At 34.8% G+C, this 20,696-nt stretch overlaps 1 protein-coding gene across 13 annotated transcripts in view; it reads right to left on the bottom strand.

Moving 5' to 3' along the window:
• CDH18 (cadherin 18) overlaps window positions 1-20,696 on the bottom strand; it is a 444,808-nt gene that overhangs the window by 144,382 nt on the left and 279,730 nt on the right. For 12 of the 13 annotated variants that reach the window (XM_015854439.3, XM_032442474.2, XM_032442475.2 and 9 more), the window contains one exon: window positions 9,425-9,905. The exons of the other annotated variant lie outside the window; for it this stretch is intronic. In XM_015854439.3, coding sequence (XP_015709925.1) covers window positions 9,425-9,652 — 228 coding nt within the window. In that variant the 5' untranslated portion in view covers window positions 9,653-9,905. The remainder of the gene's footprint in view (window positions 1-9,424; window positions 9,906-20,696) is intronic. 13 annotated transcript variants of the gene reach the window in all.

Raw genomic sequence — 20,696 nt, 5'->3', positions numbered from 1 at the left:
GACACGTTACACAAATAACCCTCTGCAAACTCCACTATTTGTCCAAGAACATTGCAGGCTCATACACACCTTTTTTTTTTTTTTTTTTTTCCGGCCATTTTGAGCAGAATTATCAATAAGCTGTTGGACCTGGAACACCTATTCTTTTAGCTTAGAAAAAGAATATCAATCTATCTCTCAGTTTACGAAATAAATAAATAGATAAATAAATAAATGTTCCTGCAAATTATGTTCTACATGGTTTCATTTTTCACATCCTTCTTAATAAAAAAGCAGAAAATACCTAACTGGTGATGTAGTTTCTATTTGTTTACCTAACAGCAATGATTGCCTTCCTGTTGTTTTTTTGTTTTGTTTTGTTTTGTTTTTTTGTTTTTGTTTTTGTTTTTTACTGTTTGTAGTAGATAGAAAATAGAGTTATTTCATTTGGAGTTTTAATCATGCAACAGAAGCATTTCTTTCACTGAACAAATAACCTACGTAAAAGTAACTTCTCAAATTATTTAATAAATTAGGTAAATGATGCAGCAACATCTTTAAGAAGATGAGTTATGCGTGAGGATATTTATACAAGAAAATGAATATGAATGAATACTTCTCTAGGGTTGAGAAAGTACTTGAGAAATAACTGAGATGTCAATTCATATTTGAGTTAGCCAGCATATCATCAGCTTAGTCACTTACTGATTTAAGATTAGCATTGAAACAAAAACATTTCTTTAAAATGAAACTACCAAATGAAGAATGTAGATTTGTCTATTTCCTAACTGTCACACACCAGGAGCACCCCTAACTCCTTTCTCACTTATCCCCCTCAGTAGATTGAAGAGAGAAAATAGAGTGGAAAAGCTCAGTCAAGACAGAGACCAGTCACCTGTTACCTTTATGGTAAAAAACAGACTTGTGCTGGGGCAAATTAATGTAACAGAGAACCAATTAAAAAAGAATTGGACAGAAAAAAAGAAAAATATTAAAATAGCTCCCCGTCTCACACATCTTCCTCTTCTCAGCCTCAGCCCTGTATACACAACCCATATTGCAACAGAGTAACGAGGATGCATTATAATACTTAACACACACTCTAACAGTGAAATTCCATTTGAAACAACAGAGAGTGCAAGACTTTGTTCATTTAATCTTCCATGAACAGGAAGGAACGTGTTGACAAGATGTCTTTATTCCAGTAGAGCTACATAAAAGGGCCATAACTTGTTAAGTTTTGTAAATGTCACTATGATAGCAAGGTAATGTAGTACTAAGCCAAGCTTCCAAAAATCTGCGTGGCAGTCACAACTTTGGGTGATGAGTAAATAACTACAGAGTTCCATACCAAAATGCATTTCTCTAAAGAAATATTGAACTGTTTTAGGAGTGTTTTGGCATTCAAGCATCAATGTGTGTGCACCAGTACAGATGAGTTTGTGCACACACACGGGTGTCTGTTCCCCCAGTGCCTGTGGTTCTGTGGCACTGGGTGGTGTCAGACAGACAAAACACACAAGGGATTTTGATTACTCATAAGTAACATGAAAGAAAATGGCTAACAAAGAGAAATCTATTATAATCTACCCTCATTATAAGTGGTTTAAGGATGGGAAACTCAGCACGTTTCTAAACACTGGAAAACCTGTAAATGAGGCCAAACTAGGAGGGAAAGCTTTCATTTCAGTTCACTGCTGACCACACTACATAGGCTTATGATTTTGCATACTCACAGTACTTTCTGCTTTAAGATTTTCTTCACTTATTTTTTATTACAAACAAAACTAGGTATTTTACATAGTGCATAGTGCAAATTAATCTAAATTTTGTATTGAAGCACAATTTTAAACATCTGCCTAGTGTTCAATTCAGATACAAATTCAGTCACTTCATCTTGTAACCCTAACGAATTCATCGTCCTTCAACTTCATGTAATATTACTATCTCATTTTGCAGCCAGAAGGGGTTTGTCAAAAACCTCTCTATATAGCAATCGCAATGGACTGATTCCTTTATGAGGTGAAATTAATCTTGTACTATTTCTAGCCTACATAATTTGATTTTTTTTTACTTGTACGAAGGGTGTGTGCCACAATACTGAGGTTATCTATACCGCAGGTATTTCCTAATTTTATGATGCTTCAAGTATCTAGCTTGAAGAAGGTCCATAGCAATATCTAAAACTGCCTGAAATCTTAGAGAATGTCAATAAAGTAATTAGCATTATTGAGGCCCTGTATCAAGAATCACTTTTATTGGAGACATTGATTTTTCATGTCTACATAAAAATTCAACCTCTAAGATTCTCTTGATTCTTATCTTGATCCTTTCCAGTGACCTAATTAGCAGAAAAGTGTAGATATTTAGAATATAATCATATTCCCCACCACCACTAAGACAAATGATTTTGCTAGTACATTCCTTTTGTTATTTTATCCACTGGTGTCTTAGAAAAAATAAATAAATAATAATAATAATGTTTACTACACAAAAACGTATTGTGCAATTAACAAACAAAATTACCTGCTAATATGTAAAGAAGCATCCACCCTAAAAACAACAACCATCTCAGTAATGGCAAGCTTCAGCCCAAATTTTAAAGCCAATGCAATTGGCTGAAAAATCGTAACAGCTTAAGCAGAAATAAGGCTCGTTAACCTTGTAAAATCTTCTGCTAAGTTTTATAATTAATTTTTCCAAGAACACTTAGCTACCTACCTACTTTCAATTTACAATTTGGATATTTTAAACCATCCAATAGAAAAAGAGTAAACATTAGACATTTTGATAAGTTGAAACATCTCAACATTTTTTACCACTTATATTATATCCTTCTCCACTCTGGCACTCTGTTATTTTATTCTCCAATTTAGGCATTTGCCCCTGTAGACAGGGATGAGAACCCTGTAATACTCTTGTACTTGAGGGAAAGAATATAGTATATAATAACCCAAAAAACTTAAAGAGTGGTCCAGGACGTGAGACTCTTTATGTATACTGGTACATGTAGAATTAGCTACAACTAGTCAAATCCTGACATTACAAGATATTTTTAGTTTCCAGGTAAAGCATTTATTTCTCTTCAGAAGAATTCAGTCTTGTACAAGGTTTTAATTCTTCTTGAGTGTGTCTATTTAAAGGAGAAATAGCAGTTCGTTCTGAAAGATATACAGTACAGCTGTTCAATGTATAGAATGTTTCAAAATGTCAGCTGCTGGTATGAATTTATGAGTGTGTGAAACTTATGAAATGGTAGAGAAGAAAAAAATGTAAGGAAGAAAAAGTAGTGGTCAAGTTCTGTAAAGACTTTTTGTGTCCATAAAGAGTCTCAAAGAATATTAGATCACCTCAACAAAATTACTTTGAACCATTAACTGAGGCAATCAACTCCACTCAGTGCACTGATGTTCCACAAGACTGACAAACTGTATAAAGCTTTCTCACAAAACCAGCATTATTTTGACATAAACGACCAAGTTTCTTCCTGGTGCCATTGCACATCAACTTAAATGAAGTTAAACCAGGTAAATACTATATCCCATGTCTTTGGTTTGAGAGTGAACTTCAGTGTGTTAATGCTTTTCTGTTTGTTTTTTTGTCAAGTCAAAATGCCCTTGTCAGTTGGTATAAAGCCATTTTCTGTCTCAGGGTTGCAATGCAATAACTCTCTAGGAGAATGTCAGATTGATCAGGCTGATGAAAGCACTTGCTTCTTTTGATTTTTCCCAAGAGAACATTCCAATGTTTAGAAATACCTCTTTGAAAATAATAAATAAAAACTAAAGGTCCACAACATTGTATGACTGGTAGAACTTGAATAAAGTGCCCGCATCCTCTCAAAAATGGACTTATTTAGTGAATAAAGACAGCATTATGACCAGCATGAAGGCAACACAGGAAAATGACTATCATTGGAATTCAAGAAAAAGCAAGTGCACTTTTGAATTTCTTGTATGAAAAGACTTGGGTGGCAAGTCCTTATCCAGCTGTTTGTAAAAATAAGCAGAAAATGAGGCAGCTGATATCATATAGGACCATATAATGTCACACGTTACTAACTTCAGGTCACAAAATAGCAGTATGATGGAGAGGGGCCACTTCCTCAGCTTCTCGGTAAACCTGCTCCTTGAGCAACAGTAGGAGATAGAAAAAAAGAAATATACACTGTCCTGTCTGACCATTGTCAGCTTCCCATCAACTTAAATGGCAGTGAATTAAGATGTTATTCATGGTGACATGAATGAGGATCTGCAGGGAGCAGAAAGCCATAAACATGGGTACAAGGTCCAATAAAACCAATTGTTAGTGACCTGCACATAAGAGAGAAACTGTAAGGGAAGGAACATGTGCGATATAAAGTAAAAAGGATGTATTAAAGTACATAGTTCTATGTATCCAATACCAACACCTATAACTTCAGACTCATGGATTCTTCTGGAGAGATCCTCCAGAAAAAGCTGGAGACATCTCTCAGCCTTAAAATGAATTAAAATAGTTTAAATGATTCCTTAAAAATTAACTCTATTGATTCAATGTTGATTTTGCTTACTTCAAAGAACCCCTAGAATTAAAAAAAAAAAAAAAAAAAAAGCACAAATAAAAATCTTTTTCACACCAAACATATTACATTTGAAATTTAAAAGCTTGCTGAGCCCAAACTCCATTCCTTTTCATTATGCTTTCTTTTTTTTTTTTTTTTTTTCCTACATAAGTAAATGTTAAAGAAAAAATTTTAAGAAGCAAAATCCATAAAAAGAACAGAAGAATGTTCATTTGCACATTGGTGTTTTCATTGCTACCAGGCTTTTGCTAGACAGAGGAAAATTATTTTGCCTAAATTTATTATTTGTAAAAGGAGCAACTTAAATAGTAGAAAATTGGATACACATTGTTCTGGATGCTCTTTATGCCCCTCATACTCATTTTACAAAGCGATGACAACGGTCAGCAATCCATGTGCAAAATCTTTGGATTATATCATTTAAACCTACCTTTTAATTTTCTTTAAATTAAAATAAAACCACTTTTAAATTACACCAAATTTTGGAACACACTTGGAAGTGATTCCATACTTCCCTACACACCCCATCAAAACAAAGTATTTTTGTATTACAGGTAAAAGAACTGAGTAAACTAAGAATCATTCTCTCTATCCCCCAAATTTGGGAATAACAGTTGTTAGAAAGCTATACACAACTGAATACCTGAAAAGCCATCCCTGCCTTGAAGGGTACATTTGAAGTGGATTTAGAGGTACATATTTAGTATTTCAAAGATTCAGAGGGTCTACAGAGAAATCAGCTGTCAGTCTTATTCATTACATTCTTGTGTTATTCCCTCTAATAGCATGACTCACTCAGATTCTAACCAATATCAATCTCCCCTTTTACACTACACATTTATTTCTCTCCCCAAAGTCAAAAACACAGTGAATGTGTAGTTATGACCTGCTTCCAGTGTAACTTTTAAGTAATATCACAGGGACTAGACAGCTACTCTGGAGACAAAGACATTGAAAATGAAAAAGAACGTTAAGGATACACTTTCTTTTTCTTTTCTCTCTTAAAATTGTCTGCTTTTTTGCTCTGCAGTTCCTGACACATGAATTATTACACTCAAAAACATGGAGGAAATGCAAAGGAAATACAACTTGCAGGAGAAATGTTAGTTTTCAGCACTACAGCACAAAGTATTCTAAGTTTCCTCATGAAGGTCTTAATTCCCCTGAATGGGGAACACAAGGGTGGTACCTGACCACCTCACAGCACTCTTAGTAGTCCCTTTTTCAGTACTCACAGTCACATTTTAATTAATATAGTTTTCATCTGGGAATGCAAAGTCCTACTTTTGTCTTGTAGCTGGAAGCTCAGTTCTGTGGATTCAACTGCTTGGGTCAAGGGCATTTGTTCCTGCTTAATGAAATTTCTTCATTGCTCACATGCGCATACACAGAGATAAGCAGTCTGTCTGAATACTGTTAGATATCATTGATCTTAGGAAGCTTTCATGAAAGCCTCCCCAGATAATTCATGATTGTAGAAAAAAAAGCCAACGTGGTTTTAACTTCTTTACAGGTTATCTTTTTAAATACCAAACTGTTCTTGGAGTTGTCTTTTAGGGGAAACAAGATATGAAACACTGAAAACTGATCCCAAATGAAACAACAGAGAACCAGTTCAATGATGCCAGTAACATGGAAAATATTTAAAATTTAGAAAAATTTTGTTTCTTATTTCTATCACAAGCTTATTTTTCCAAGACCTGTGTTTTGTTATGTTCCTTGTTTCTATAAAAGTCTCATAAGCATTAATAATAAAGATTAATTTTATACAGATTTCTAGTCTCCAAATTGTATTTTCTTACAGAAAAGAAGTAATGACTGAGAAATGGAGATACATCTGATACTAAAATATAAAGATGACTTGTTGTCCTAACTTTTGATGTATAACAGATGATAGCAGCAAAAAAATCCATACTCTTGACAGTCATTTCTTGATTGAGAAACTTGACTATATTCATTGCAGGCCTACCCTATTCTTGTCCCCAGTGTGCATTTCCATGACAATGACTGTAATCATTATAACAGCATTCTACATAATGAAACTGCTTTCTGTGATGCTCCTTCCGAATCGGGTGCGAAAAATGTGAAAGGACAGATATCAAATGGCAAAACACTCACCAGTGAAGCAGAGTAGTCTACAAAATAAATAACTGACAGAATTGATAGGGTGCTGCCATTGAGTGGAAGACTATAATTAAAGGGAAACATTCATGTTGCCTTCTTTCATAATCTGAGGGGTTTTCAAAGAAAATCTCTTATTCAATTAGTCAGGTCAAATGAGGCCTTCTGAGGTAAGTATAATTAAATGCAACATCAACTAAACACCTATTCTATAAAATGAAAAGCAAATCATGTACAATGATTACTACTCAAACTTATTACTAACATTACATCAGTCTCACCCAGCCATTTCTTTTCTTCCAAATTAAAAATAAATGAATGAAGTAATGTGATTGATATTTGCAGTAAATCAGATCATCAGAACCACCACAACTTCATTTACCAAATATAGAGCATAGCTGCTTCTAAGTCCCACAAAACTTCTGCAAAAACGAGTTTAAAAATGTTCTGATATGCTCAGTGTAGAAATTGATGCACACCATAGGGAATTCTTACAGGAATAGGAAGTAAAATATTGGTAGGTACAGAGGAAGAAATATCCTCAGATAAGGCATGTGCTTCTGACCACAAAGGATTTATCACAATCCTATTCATTGATCTTTCTAAATGTAGCATTAATACAGAGGTTAGAGGATGAAATAATATTTTCAGCATTATCATAGCAACATAAAATTGAAAGGGATCACCCTATAGGTCACCAAATCCAGGTGTCTTCTCTTTCATGTAATCATGTTTGAAAATGCTATCATAAAGACAAGTGTGCTTTACTTTGAAATCCTTTCAGATCCTGTCCACTCTTCCTATTAACAGCCTCTTTGAGAATCTCATTTATTTTCTTATTTCCATCCTACATTGACTCACAGTGAGCAAAACCTAACGTTTTTCAGGTACAAGCTCAATCAACTTAAATAGGTCTCTTTCCCCTGTGGTTACCTCTGAAGTGTATTTATTATATAAATACATACTCTGCTATTATTTTTGATAGCAATTCTCCAATCATATTCTACCTTCCATCTCCAGTCCCAACCACAACGTTGGATTTTCTGCATGTAGCTTCACAAGTGAATTCATTTTTCTGGGACAAAATTAAAGACAGCAGTAAACACATTAGCACTATTTTGTACAATAGCTATAATACTACCTTGTCTTTCTTTTTACTATCTCAGGTTTTTCATCTTCAAATCATATCTACCTTATTTAATGTATAACAGTAGAAACTATAACCGAACTGATTAACCAGGTTTTACTCTTTCTCTGTCCCTTACACTTGATGGATCAACAATGTATAGCTATTGAAATGCATGATATTGTTCTACATGAGCCTTATTATACAGTGCTCTTGCTGGTTACCCTGAATCTCGATGTACCCATACTGTATTCTTCATGCTATCTAGCTCTATACAGATAATCTTTTGATTCTCCTGCATAGTCCCACATGTTCATGGAATATTTCTTCTGTTACAAACTCACAGATGAAAATGTTAATCAAACTAACATGGTCTCTGCAGGAATATTCCCTCATCACCTCACCTACCTTAAAAACTTTTAACTCAACGTAACCTGCTATCTCCATTTAGAAATGTCCTTCCCAGGCTACATTTCCTGTGCAAATCCTAAAGATTTTCTGTGTGCCAAGTACTTGGCATCTTACTAAGGCTGGCCTAACAAAATAGAGCATTTTTCTGATTTTTGTGTCGACAGTATCTTACATGCAAATGCTCCAGTTGCTATTTTGAGTTAAGATGATACTGTTCAAATTTGAAAGCCCTGGCTACCAGACATCTGTGATTTCAGGAGCTACTGGTTTCCTTGGATATTTTGCATATTCTAAAATACACTTTAAAGATTTTCATCTTGAGGGCAAAATGAAGGCAAAATGAAATAGAACATTTCCCATGCTTTATTTCCATTAACCATCTTTCTCATATTCAACATATTTCTTCAATTTCATTAAGGAAATAAAGATTCTTCTAGATTACATAATAAGAAATTCTGTCATTACGCTGAGAACATTCAGGGTGAGAAAACTCCATCTGTCATACGTCCTGCAATAAAGCTATACATAATGATTTCTGTGCTTGTTGATTTTTTTTTTTAACGTACATTTAAAACAGAAATTATATAGACAATACCACACATAATAAACTAAAATTGGACAGTCTACAACTGTCCAACTGTCACATAAACCTTATGCCTGAAACACACTATGTAAATAGAAACATAAATATAAGGCCTGTTGTTTCTACAGACTTCTTATGAGTAATAACAAACAACAAACCGCCTGCATCTCATTATAAGAATGCCACAGAGAGATTTCCCTTTGAAGGAGACCTTTTCCAACTTACCCTTACATATCTGAATTAATATCTTCTTGAATCTGGACTGTATTTATTATATTCCCTGAAGTAAGACTGAACCTTATTTTGTAATACTCCACAAAAAGGACTTAGCACTGACATATTTAAATATTATTCACTTAGGGGTCTACAGAATCTGATTTAAGACACACTCACTGCATGTGCAGCTGAGCTCAGAAGAAATACTCTAACTTCATCCTATTTGCTTTTATTGATATTTCTGCTTATAATAAACACAGAGATCATACGTAGGGAACTGGTAAGCTCACTGTGCTTGTATATAACAACCTGAGAGGTGCCCAACCTTAAAATGAGATGACGCCTAAGAATACACCTGGTTTTCTTCTATCAGTGCCACATTTCAGAGGATGGAAAAATAAAAACAAAAAGATAATGACCTTACCTTTCCTACATATTGAGGATCTGGTCCCATGTGTTCTTCTAAAACAAAGAACTGATTCCACACCCATCCACGCTTAGGACGATGATGTACTTCTGTTTCACCTTCTATGTGTTTGGTTTGATTTCTAGTCACCTTGATGGAGCCATGATGAGCAGCTCCATAACACCTCTGCACAAAACAGAGACAAACTAGGACTGGGCAGATACAAGATGTACTTGTAATTCTCATTGTAGGATAAGGTTCCTGTTCAAGGTTTTCTTTCTCTTGTCTTTTTCAGCTGTAATCCTTTAAAAATCTCTTGAGATGGAAGGTGAAGCTTGGTTCAGAAATACAGTCCAACAAGTGTTTTTCTGCGTGTTCATGGCTTAGCTGCCCATTGGGGGAAGCTCAAACTATATTTACATTATGAAAAGCTGACTGGAAAAATTGATATTTCTTCTGAGGTCTTCACCATAGAGCTCCACAGACGACCATTTTCTATCTAATAGGGAAAGAAAAAAAACCACTTACTCATCACTAAAACCAGTAATTTTCAGCTTTTTGACCCCAGATTACACTCACAGCTGTATTAGCTAGACTCTCAAAGACTCTTGATCTAAATAAAATTTCAGTCCTTTCTGTAAAAGTGCTTTTGATTGTTTTTATTAAAATACCTTAAGATTTTGTATGTTTTTTCCAAGCTATGAAGAACATACAACTCATTAAAAGCTTAATGACCTGGGCAAGTTAAATTGGTCATTACCTGCAAATAAATCACTGATCTGGTCTGGCAGTTAAATAAATTCATTGCTTCAGTGTCACTAGACAGATAAGGACTGACAATTCATTTCAGATAAGTTCTCCATCTTCCATACACTGCACAGAGATCCAACATTGTGAAAAATACCATAGCTATCATGGCTTTCAAAGGAAAGTCTCCAAAATGGGCTTTGAGAATTCTAGATGAGTATCAGAGCATATTGAAAGAGACTTTCTGTCAAAATGTGCATTTTTACTCATTGTCCTTTACTTAAATTCCAACCAATATCATACTGGCATTTCATAAAATTAGATCATATTGACAGAAAATTCAGATATTCCTGTTTAAATGATTATTTTAATAGAAGGACCAAAGTTGCCAATGACAGTATTTTCTCAGCTGAAAAAGAAAAGTACAATCTTTTTTTACACATCAGTAAAATATGAAAACATACACATAAGTTTATGTTGTATATAAAGCAAAATTCCTTGGAAAAAAAGAGCTGCTTTGGTTTTGTTTAGCTACCGTGAAGGCATTAAAATTTACATGAACTTGCAAACAGAAAGAAAAGGAAATTTTTTCTCACAATAATGGAAGAGTACTTCAGAACTTTTCTGTGCATTAAAAATACCCATTACTGACATAATTTATTTTGCCATTACTCATTTTATTACAGAAGGTTGTGCTGAAGTAAGGGAAGACCACTAGTCACCTATGTCTGGGGAGGAGTTAAAAAAAGAAACTCAGTACAGTATTTTCGACTGGAGAAAGGAACTCTCAGCATTCAGATTTACCCTTCTTTCTGTTTCTGTATCAACATAAGCACCCACCAAACCCTAGAAAGACCAAGCTGTGGATCACTTAAAAGACTCACATCCCATTTGAGAACAGTTTTCATATATCAACAATGTATTGTTACTTTGTTTACATACAAATGTGATGTAATAGGAATTTTTCCAAGCTAAATGTTGCATCAAGTCATACTACAGAATAAATCCGGACATACCAACTTACATTTGTTTCTAACTGCAGCTTCCACCTTGATTTCCCCACCTTTCTGCACTCTTTCCTTATTCATGCTAGTTTTGCCTTGAGGAATAAAGTTTCCTCCTAAAGATTCCTATATTTGCAGATGAGCTGCTTAAATAAATACTTAAGTCACTGTTATATTTCAGGTGCCCATTAAATTAAATGGTAGCTTACAAAACAGTAAGTCTGCTGTATTTTATTTATTCAAGTACTATTTTTCTTCCTCTTGTTTCCATCTTGGGAAATGCCTGGGAGCCATTTATAAGACTATTACTGGTGCATAATAATGTAAATATATATATATATATATATATATAAGGTGCACTGAGATTTCTTAGATGGCACATTTAAAATGTATTTAAAATCATTACTACTAAACTTTCCATCATAAAAATTGTGAGGATGATACTAGTGGAAAACTCATACTTTCTAAAAGAATAAATGTAAATGAGTGCAGAATATACCAATAAATCAAGGTTTTTTATACAGATCTTTGTTTCTCACTCCTCTCAGAAGTCATCCACAGAGTAAACTCAAAAACACCAAGATGGATCACATAAACTGTGTTACTTACACGATTAAAACAATAGTAATTTTTAAAAGTGCCAAAATTCAAAGGGATTCTTCACCTCTTACATGTCTGCTCTTTTTAGGCTTAACAGTAAGGAGAAGAAAGGGAATTAAGTGAATTTACTTTGTTTCAAAAACACTGTTATTTAATTCCATTCAGAGATTATTAATTAAACACACCAAAAATTGAAGGTTTTCTTTTGTTGTTGTTTTGTTTTGTTTAGTTTTTTATTATTCTGCAAATCTTTTAAAATTAGAGAGAGAGAAAAGATTATGACAATGGAGTCTGTTTCCTGTTATAAGCAGGAATTCAGGCTTCAAGAGTTACTGAATTGTATTTGAAGCCTGGAGATCATTTCCATATGAGAAGTTCAACAATTAAAGGAAGAAGGATATGTAATGAAGATTCTTTGAAATGTTTTGGCTCTTGTAAACTTATATTAAAACCAAAGCCTAATTAATGCTCAGTGTAAAGCTTTTCTTAGTTACTCAGCATCCTTCTACTAAAGGTCTACTAAAAACATTCATTTAAATATAAATAAACAAAACAAAACAATCTGCCATGAAGACAGCAAAGCTCATCTACAGAAGGCAAGTACAGATGGGAAGATCTGAAATGGATAACAAGGAGATACAAAATATACAAAAATGTGAGCAACTGTAAAAGGAATGAACTTTCTGAAATGCCTTCATTTGCTGCCTTACATTCTCATAGTGAGCTTCTGACTGCTCAATGCTCATCTGTAGCTTCAGATTAAGTGTCCTGCTTTATGGATTTTGTTATAATGATGCATGCAGCTGCAAAGCAGTATTCTGTTATTGCTGTCTCCTGGGAGCCCTAATGAAAATGAGTTGTGTATCTCAAGAGACCATCAGAATGAGTTAAAATTAAAATAAATAATTAAATAAGATGAGGTGGGAGAGTCCTACCAGCACTGCTGAATATCATTACAGGAGAGTAGTTACTGCTTAGCATGGCAGCAAGCCTCAGTAATGAACTCCCAGGAAACCAGTAAAAGCACAGTGATGCAAAATGTGTATGCACCAGGAGGAAATGCATCCTTAATAGTGGAGACTCATGCTGAATCTCAGTGTTTCCTATATCTCGTAATCAAATTGATCACATATCTGAATTCATTTGTATGATTCATTTTTGTAAATGCATATGCAGGGCAGCTCCATTTTTTTATTATTTTTTGTTTTTTTCATTTTTACATCTCCAAGGAGCCCTTTTCAGTCCCATTGTGATGAAGTTACAATTATTTATGGAACTTGTAATTAACTGCACTTTTCATTTATTTTCTGAATTCCCCCTTTGCACTCTGCCCTCAAGGCTTCTTCTCTGTCAGAACAAACCCTCACATTATCAAAATCTAACCAAATTCAATAACATTATTTGAATATAAACTAACAGACAGGAGAATAATCTTATTCTTTTTGCATTTCCTCTGCTTAGTCTATTGCCTACGTTACATCCTTCACCACTACAGAAATAATTTTATATTGATCTGGAGACCAAAGACAGAAAGATGAGCTCAGAATGGAATGAAAAGTTTGTTACTATTTTATCTTTCTGAAGAAGAGTTTCACAGATTGTCAACAACATATTTACAGCACTCCAGTGGAAATCTGACAAATAGTAGGGGAAAAAAAAAAAAAAAAAAAAAAAAAAAAGCAGTTAGATGAAGAGAAATAGCTCATCAAACTTATCTATAGTTGATCTCTGCTCTCTTTCCCGAAGCTGTGGTAGAGCTGAGATATTGGACTTTGCATAAGAAGATGAAGCATGATGTTTTTCTCAGACAATATAATACAAACAATGTACAACCATCTATTGAGCAATCCATTCTGCACCTACTGACAGAGACAGCAACCAAATTGTTTCGGAGAACATTTTAAAGCCGTATTACATACTGCTATCTTGTCCCTTCATTGCATATATGTTGTAGGTACGTCTACAAACATTAGAATAAATTAAAAAACAAAAAACACAGAAGAAATGTAGTTACATGTTTTAAGAAAATGTTTCAACATTGTAGCTCCATACTGTCAGCTTTTTTTAGAAACTGGAAGTTCTGAAAGTTAATCTTTATCATATTGGAACTCAATCATATTCACGATGAAGCAGGTTGAATCTCATCTGTTCAAGCCAACCACCCCCTCTCATGGGTGAACAGTGTCCAAGGTGTGATTTTTTATACCTCTTTCACACTTTCACACAGTCCTTTGGTAAAAACCACTTCTACTCACAAAAATAAAATAAAATTAAATTAAAAAATAATACCAATCAAAAGAGATTCTGTTAAGCTTGAATTGACTTTATTTCACTTAACAAATTATTTTACATAACTATATTTTTCTTTAATTTAAGGAAATAGAAAATCTATTGTGGAGATAAAGGTGTGGAAAAGTATGAGAAAAAAAATTATCAAAAATAAGACTAGAAATTAGATATTATAAAAAACGTAAGTAATAAGAAAAGTTAGAATAAGATTAAAAAAAAAAAAGACACTGAAAAATTAACTGAATAAATAAGATATAGAAGCAAACTGGAAAGTTCAACAGGAAAAAGCTGTAGCTGTGAAAGCTGCTTCATGAAGCTATCAGAGACAATTTTTTTTTTTTCCTAAGATTTAAATGTGTGTGTAAAAAAGCCACAAGGAGTACAATTCCCGTGGATCGTAAGAAACTCAGTTTAAATAGTTCAACAGGAACACAAGTAACGGAAACACTAACTGAAAACAAAAACCATGAAAGGAAATTCCACACAAAATGTGGGCATCTGTGATATGACATATCAAGATTTCCAAAAGAAGTGCAAATGTAGCTTTTAATCTCCTTTTTACCATCCATACCAGAGACACTTTTTCTTTTGGGGCATCCTAAAATAAAATGTAACAACACTCCAGACAAACCCTTCCATTTAGAAAGCAAGTTGTTCCTCTGGAAAATAAATTATTATTCCACATAATAGAAACCTAATTTGACAGTACAGATAATGGTTGCAACATGCCTACTGCTGTAATTAGACATCCAAAATAAGACACTGCCCAAGAATTAATGAAATATTCTTCCAAATTGATTTTTTTAAAGTTAACAATAGCTGCACTGAATAAGCACTAATTTTTATTTATTTATTAAATTCATCAGATTATCTCAGATAGTAAAATGTGATGAATTTATCAGTAGTGCACTGACTGACAGACATAAGTCAAACAATTCCTATTTAGAAGATTCGTTTCTCTTAGCTGCCTCAGCTGCCTCCATAGAGACAACATCAGATGCCTCACTGAAATCTCCAGTCTTTAGTACATACCTTGTTCCTAAGTGCTCACAATCCAGACTATTTTCTAAATCTAAGAATCAATATTTTTCTCTCCCTGTCTCAATGCAAAGATTATTCTCAAATATCATTTTTACCTACTTCATTAGGCGCACTTCTTGTTTTTTAATTGAAATGCTCTATTTTACTAACTGAAAATTTTCAGTGCTTTAAATAAACTATAAATGCTCTGAATAAATAAATAAATAAATAAATAAAGCTCAGATATCCCCATGGGTTTAATTTGTGAAATGTGATCTTAGAGTTGAAATAATTTGTTTAATTAAACAATGCTTATGTTTTTGTTCTTTTTTTCTCTGTCTTACTTTAGACAATTAATACCTAAAAGCCGAACACATCACAAATTTATGTGAAACATAATTGTTTGTTCCAATCTTTTACTTTGTAAATTTATTTCAGCACACTAACTACACCTTGAGAATGAAAAGGAAAAAGGTACAGCCCAGAGAAAACTTTTCATCCATTAACACATTGACATTCCCAGTTTCCTGGTAAATTACTGACTGTTTGAATTATTAAATGAATGATTAAAGAAATATAAAACTTTCATTTAAAACTGTGGCTGCAGCCCTAACAATTAGCCAGCACTGACTTAAGTTTTGGAGAAAAGTCTGTCTATATTTTTCATTTAATTTCATTACTATTATTAAGGTAGTTTGCAGTCCACATTCCCTGTTAGCATAACAGGCCTTAATAAAATTACCTCACTGATTAGAACAGGTGGCAACATTTAAACCAGCCAGGTAACAAAACAGAGTAGATTCAGTATGAATACAAACTTTAGAGACAGAAAAGGTCCCGTGTACCTTACAGAAAGAGCTACGTGAACTGGAATTCACATTTCTTTTATGAAAAAAAAAAAAAAAAAAAAAAAGTTTAAAATAAGGCCTAGGAGCACATGCAATTAAAAGAGAACAGAAATCCTGAGCTACTGCAAGCATCTCTGTGCAGAACAACTTCCCACTAACACAGCTGGTTAAAATAGATTACTCATATATTATATCTAGATGGACAAAACCCCACTGGTGCTACCTAACAGCACATGAGGATGGATTGATAGCACAAAAACTAGAACAGTTTTAGGAGACAAACAATCATTAAAAATATTCAATAACTACTGAGCAGTTGGCATAATTTCTAATAAACATAAATTCAAGACGGTCTTATGCCAAAAGGTCAATATAGTAGTTTTAGGTAAAGAAAATTATAGAGAACAATATAGATGTGCGATGGAAATACCCTCTTCTGGTCTGATGTGTAGCTAATTATCAGATATGAACTTTCATGGGTTCCTGAATGGATAGCAGCAACTGAGGTATCACTTGAAAAAAGTAAATTCAACCACATCAAAGCTACGTAGCTAATCCAGCACATCATATGGCAATGGACTGAACTTTCACACAGCCCCCACAAAAGGTTTCTAGGCAACATGAGACTCAGTGTGATACATAAACACAAAATAAAAGGACCTGTTTCTTTTTTAAACAGGAAAAACAAATCAACAACAAAAAACACCAACCAACCAACCAAGTTTTGTGTCCATCCAGTCCTTTCATTTTGGCTCTGCTACCATCATTTTTTGTGGGGTCTCTTTATTATTATTTTTCAACATATATATACCATCTATGTTCCTTAACAAAACCTATAACAAGGCAGAAAATTCATTGGAATTAGCTTGTAATTCAACTTATATTACTATAAAAGGAATTCTAAAAGTGCACCTAATCAACACTTCAGTTAGATGATAAACAAGATAAGCTATGACCTCAACTCTGCCATTAACGCTGAATAGCTCCAGTGAGCAGTAGCTATGGAGATGATTTAAAACTCATTTATTCTAAATATACGTTGAAAACGGTTAATAAAAGACATTTTATATGATTGGTGTATGAAGGCATTAAACACTATGAATCAATTAATTTGTTACCCTGCTAGTAAATGCATTTTATGAAAGACTGTAAATGGGCAGAGAAACACATCATCTTTCTTGAACAAAGAAAGATATGCAAAGTTTGCTAACAGAACAGGAACAGTACTTAATTTGCAAACACATAGATGGGCAATTAACACCTATGTTGGTTAGTGGAAATAAGGCATTAAAACATGATTAAGGGATTCAAAGCCTGTCCTCAGCTGGCAATACAAAACCTTTCAATGTAACATAAGCAAGCATATAGCAACTTCCAGGTAATATCAGTGCTCTGCTGCAATGAACAACTTTGGAAATTTTGTTTCCAACTATACAATCTTACCACAATGCTACCGACAGAACAACACAGTAACACAATTACTTAGATAAAACCCAGCCACTGTTTCTATAACTGTAATTGCACACGCAGTGCTACTAGCCTTTTCATGCTGTGAAAGGAACAACTGTGAAACAGAGAAAGATGAATCACGAATCTGACTCACACCTTTCTCTTTGTCTCATCCAGAGACCAATCCACCTACAATTATATCTTCAGTTCATGTATGTCGTCAGGGACAATAAAGATATGCAAGATAGCACAAAGATCCTTTTATATTCCCAATGCAGCAGAGCCTTTTCTTATGTTTTGTTTCCCTTCCCGAGAAACCTGCTGGCAGAGTACAGATTTCAGTGATTTCTTGAGTCACTTCTCCCATTTATAAAGGTCAGGTCACTCAGTCAGGGAGCAGAGCAAATATATGAGACTCTGATGACCAATAACCCAGTTTAAATAGGAAGAACTTGGAACATTCTATTTGTATATAATCCACAGGTACTGTTTATTCTAAGAAATTTTTTCAAATTATAAATTCTCACCACTGTTTCTGAAATAATCTACTTTTTTAGGAATTTAACAACACAAGAATAAAACCAAACTTCTTTAAAAATCATTTTTAACATTATTTGCTGATGACCATCACAGTTATAAACAAACTAGCCCATTTTTCTTATGCTAGATACAAGTAAAAAAACCCTGATTCTTACTATGTTAATATATTCTAGGGTTGTAGACATTATGGGAGCAAATGTCTACAGTAAGAATAAAAAGAAACTATTGCAGCTACATTAAATTGTAGCTACATACAAAAAGAAGAATTTGTGTGTGGCTGATAAAACATTTCAAAATGCCCTGTTTATTTTTACAGTAAGCAAGGTTTTTGCGAAATCACCCAAATTTCAGCAGAAAGCAGCTTTGTTTAAGTCAGTTACTGGCAAAATAATACAAAAATACAAAGACCACCTTTCTTACTAACTACACAGAAGAAAGAGTAACATGAATTATATTTCAGGTTTGAATTTTTGAGTGATATGTGAAATTAGAGCAAATTGCTACTGGCTTCAATGAACGCACCATAAAGTTTTTATCTACTGATTTGAAAAAACCCTGACACCACAAGTATAATTGTACAAAACTGAAATCAAGAAGAACCTTTGGGCATCATCTGGTCCAACCTGCTGCAGAAAATAGGATTAGCTTCCAAGTTGGACACAGCTTTATAGGTTTGCTGTAGGGTATGCCTGAGGGAAAGGAATATGTGTTGGCCTGGCATTAAGCTAGCTGAACAAGAGGTCAAAAGCCATCGAGTATGACAAAACTTCCTATACACAAAAGATTATAATGATATAAGAAGTTACAGAGAAGGAACAGCTGGATCTCATAGAGACCTGAAAAGCAGCTGAAATTCACAGACACTGAAGATGAGTACAGGACCCTTCCAGAGAGTAAAATATTGCAGAGTCCACACTATTGAGGTAACCATCTCAGCACTACTTTATGAAGTTGAGACTACCAAGGGAACACTATCAGAAATATTGAATCTGGATGCAATTTAAAAAAAAAAAAAAAAAAGTCACAGATAAAGAAAAAAATGAAATAATCAAATCTTCTATGGAAGTAAGACATTGAGGGGTAGCAGGCTGAAGTGCTGTGGAAAAGGATTTGGGGGTTCTGGTAGACAGCAAGCTAAATGTAAGGAAGCAGAATGCCCTGGCAGCCCAAAAGGCCAATCCTACCCTGGGGTGCATCAGGCCCAGCACTGCCAGCCAGGAAGGGGGAAAATTTTTCCACTCTGCTCTGTGCAGCCTCACCTTTAAGCACTGTGGGCAGTTTGGGTGACACAATATAAGAAGGACATAAAACTATGTGAGAGGGTCCAAAGAAAAGCTACTAAGATTGGTATTGTCTAGAGAGCAAGATGTGTGAGGAATGGCTGAGGTCCCTGGGTTTGCTCAGCCTGGAGCAGAGATGATGAGCGGAGGCCTCATGGTGGCTCCAGCTCCCCAAATGGAGTGGATGGCAGCACTGAGCTCTGCTCTCATCATCATCTCTCTGACAGTGACAGTGTTTGAGGGAACAGCATGGAGCTCCTTCAAGGGAAGGCCAGGTTGGGGATGAGGAAAAGATTCTTCACTGAGAGGGCGGTCAGGCACTGGAACATGTTTCCCAGTACACCAAGCTTGTCAGAGTTAAAGAAGTGTTTGGACAGCACTCTTAGATATCTGGTTTGAATTTGGGGTGGCCCCATGTCAAGAATCACAGAATTATAAAAGTTGGAAGGGACCTCTGAAGATCATCAAATCTAACCCCCTTAAGTAGTAGATTGTAATAGGAAAACGTTGAATAACTCCAGAGAAGGAGACAGCACAGCCTCTCTGAGTAGCTTGATCCAGTGCTTAGTGACATCCCCAAGAAGATCTTGATACAAGTCACACTCCAGTAACTCTTCTGCATAAGCAGCAACTCCAGTGTCACATCTAGCTGGCCTGTCTTTCCCAAGAAGTATGTAGCGATCCATGACAGCATCTCAGTCATGTGGACTGTCCCACAATGTCTTTGTGACCACAGTGAATTCATGGCCTTGCAATTATACAGAGATATCCAGTTCTTCCTGTTCATTTTCCATGCTGTATGCATTTGTACACAGGCACTTCAGAGAAGAAAAAGGTACAGAGGATGCAGGTCTCCCAACAAGGATGCAAGAGGATCCCCCTATAGCTATACACACCCTTTAGATGGTCAGTCTTTTGTTACTGTCCTGGTAGGCCTGGTTTGTGCCCCAGTCAGTTGCAGTTGTATGAGCATTTTCATTTGGACCCCACCACTTAAGTACTTCAGTTTAAAGCCTACATCACTAGGTTAGCTAGCCTGCTGCCAGAGGTCTTCCTGTCTCTTCTAGATCGGTGAATCCCATCCCTCTCTGAAAGGTTATAATCTTCATAGAACATCCCATGGTAATAAAAAACAAAAACCTCATCTGAGCACCTGCCACGTAACCAGAAGCTGATATGCATTATACATTATTTCTGGCTTCCCCCCTTTCCTCCAGCAGGCAAAACTGAATAAAAGATAATTTGGGCACCATTTTTTTTTTTTTTTTTTTTTTCCCCCACTTGTACTCCTGGGACTTTATAGTCTTCTTTGCTTCTGTCCATGTTCTGACTTCTAGTGTAATTCATGCAGGAGTTGGACTTGGTGATCCTTGTGAGTCACTTGCAATACAAAATATTTTACAAATTTGTCAACTTTGAATCTGTCACTCATGAATTCAACTCTGCAGATAGGGAATAATTTTAAAAGAAACAGTAGTGAATAACACTTACTGGCAGTTCCAAGATTTCTCCT

Source organism: Coturnix japonica, chromosome 2, assembly GCF_054131305.1.
Source record: "Coturnix japonica strain WE chromosome 2, WE-NBRP24, whole genome shotgun sequence".
In the NCBI taxonomy this organism is placed as follows: Eukaryota; Metazoa; Chordata; class Aves; order Galliformes; family Phasianidae; genus Coturnix; species Coturnix japonica.
Note: the sequence above shows the minus strand (reverse complement) of the source record. Positions and strands in the feature narration are given on the sequence as shown.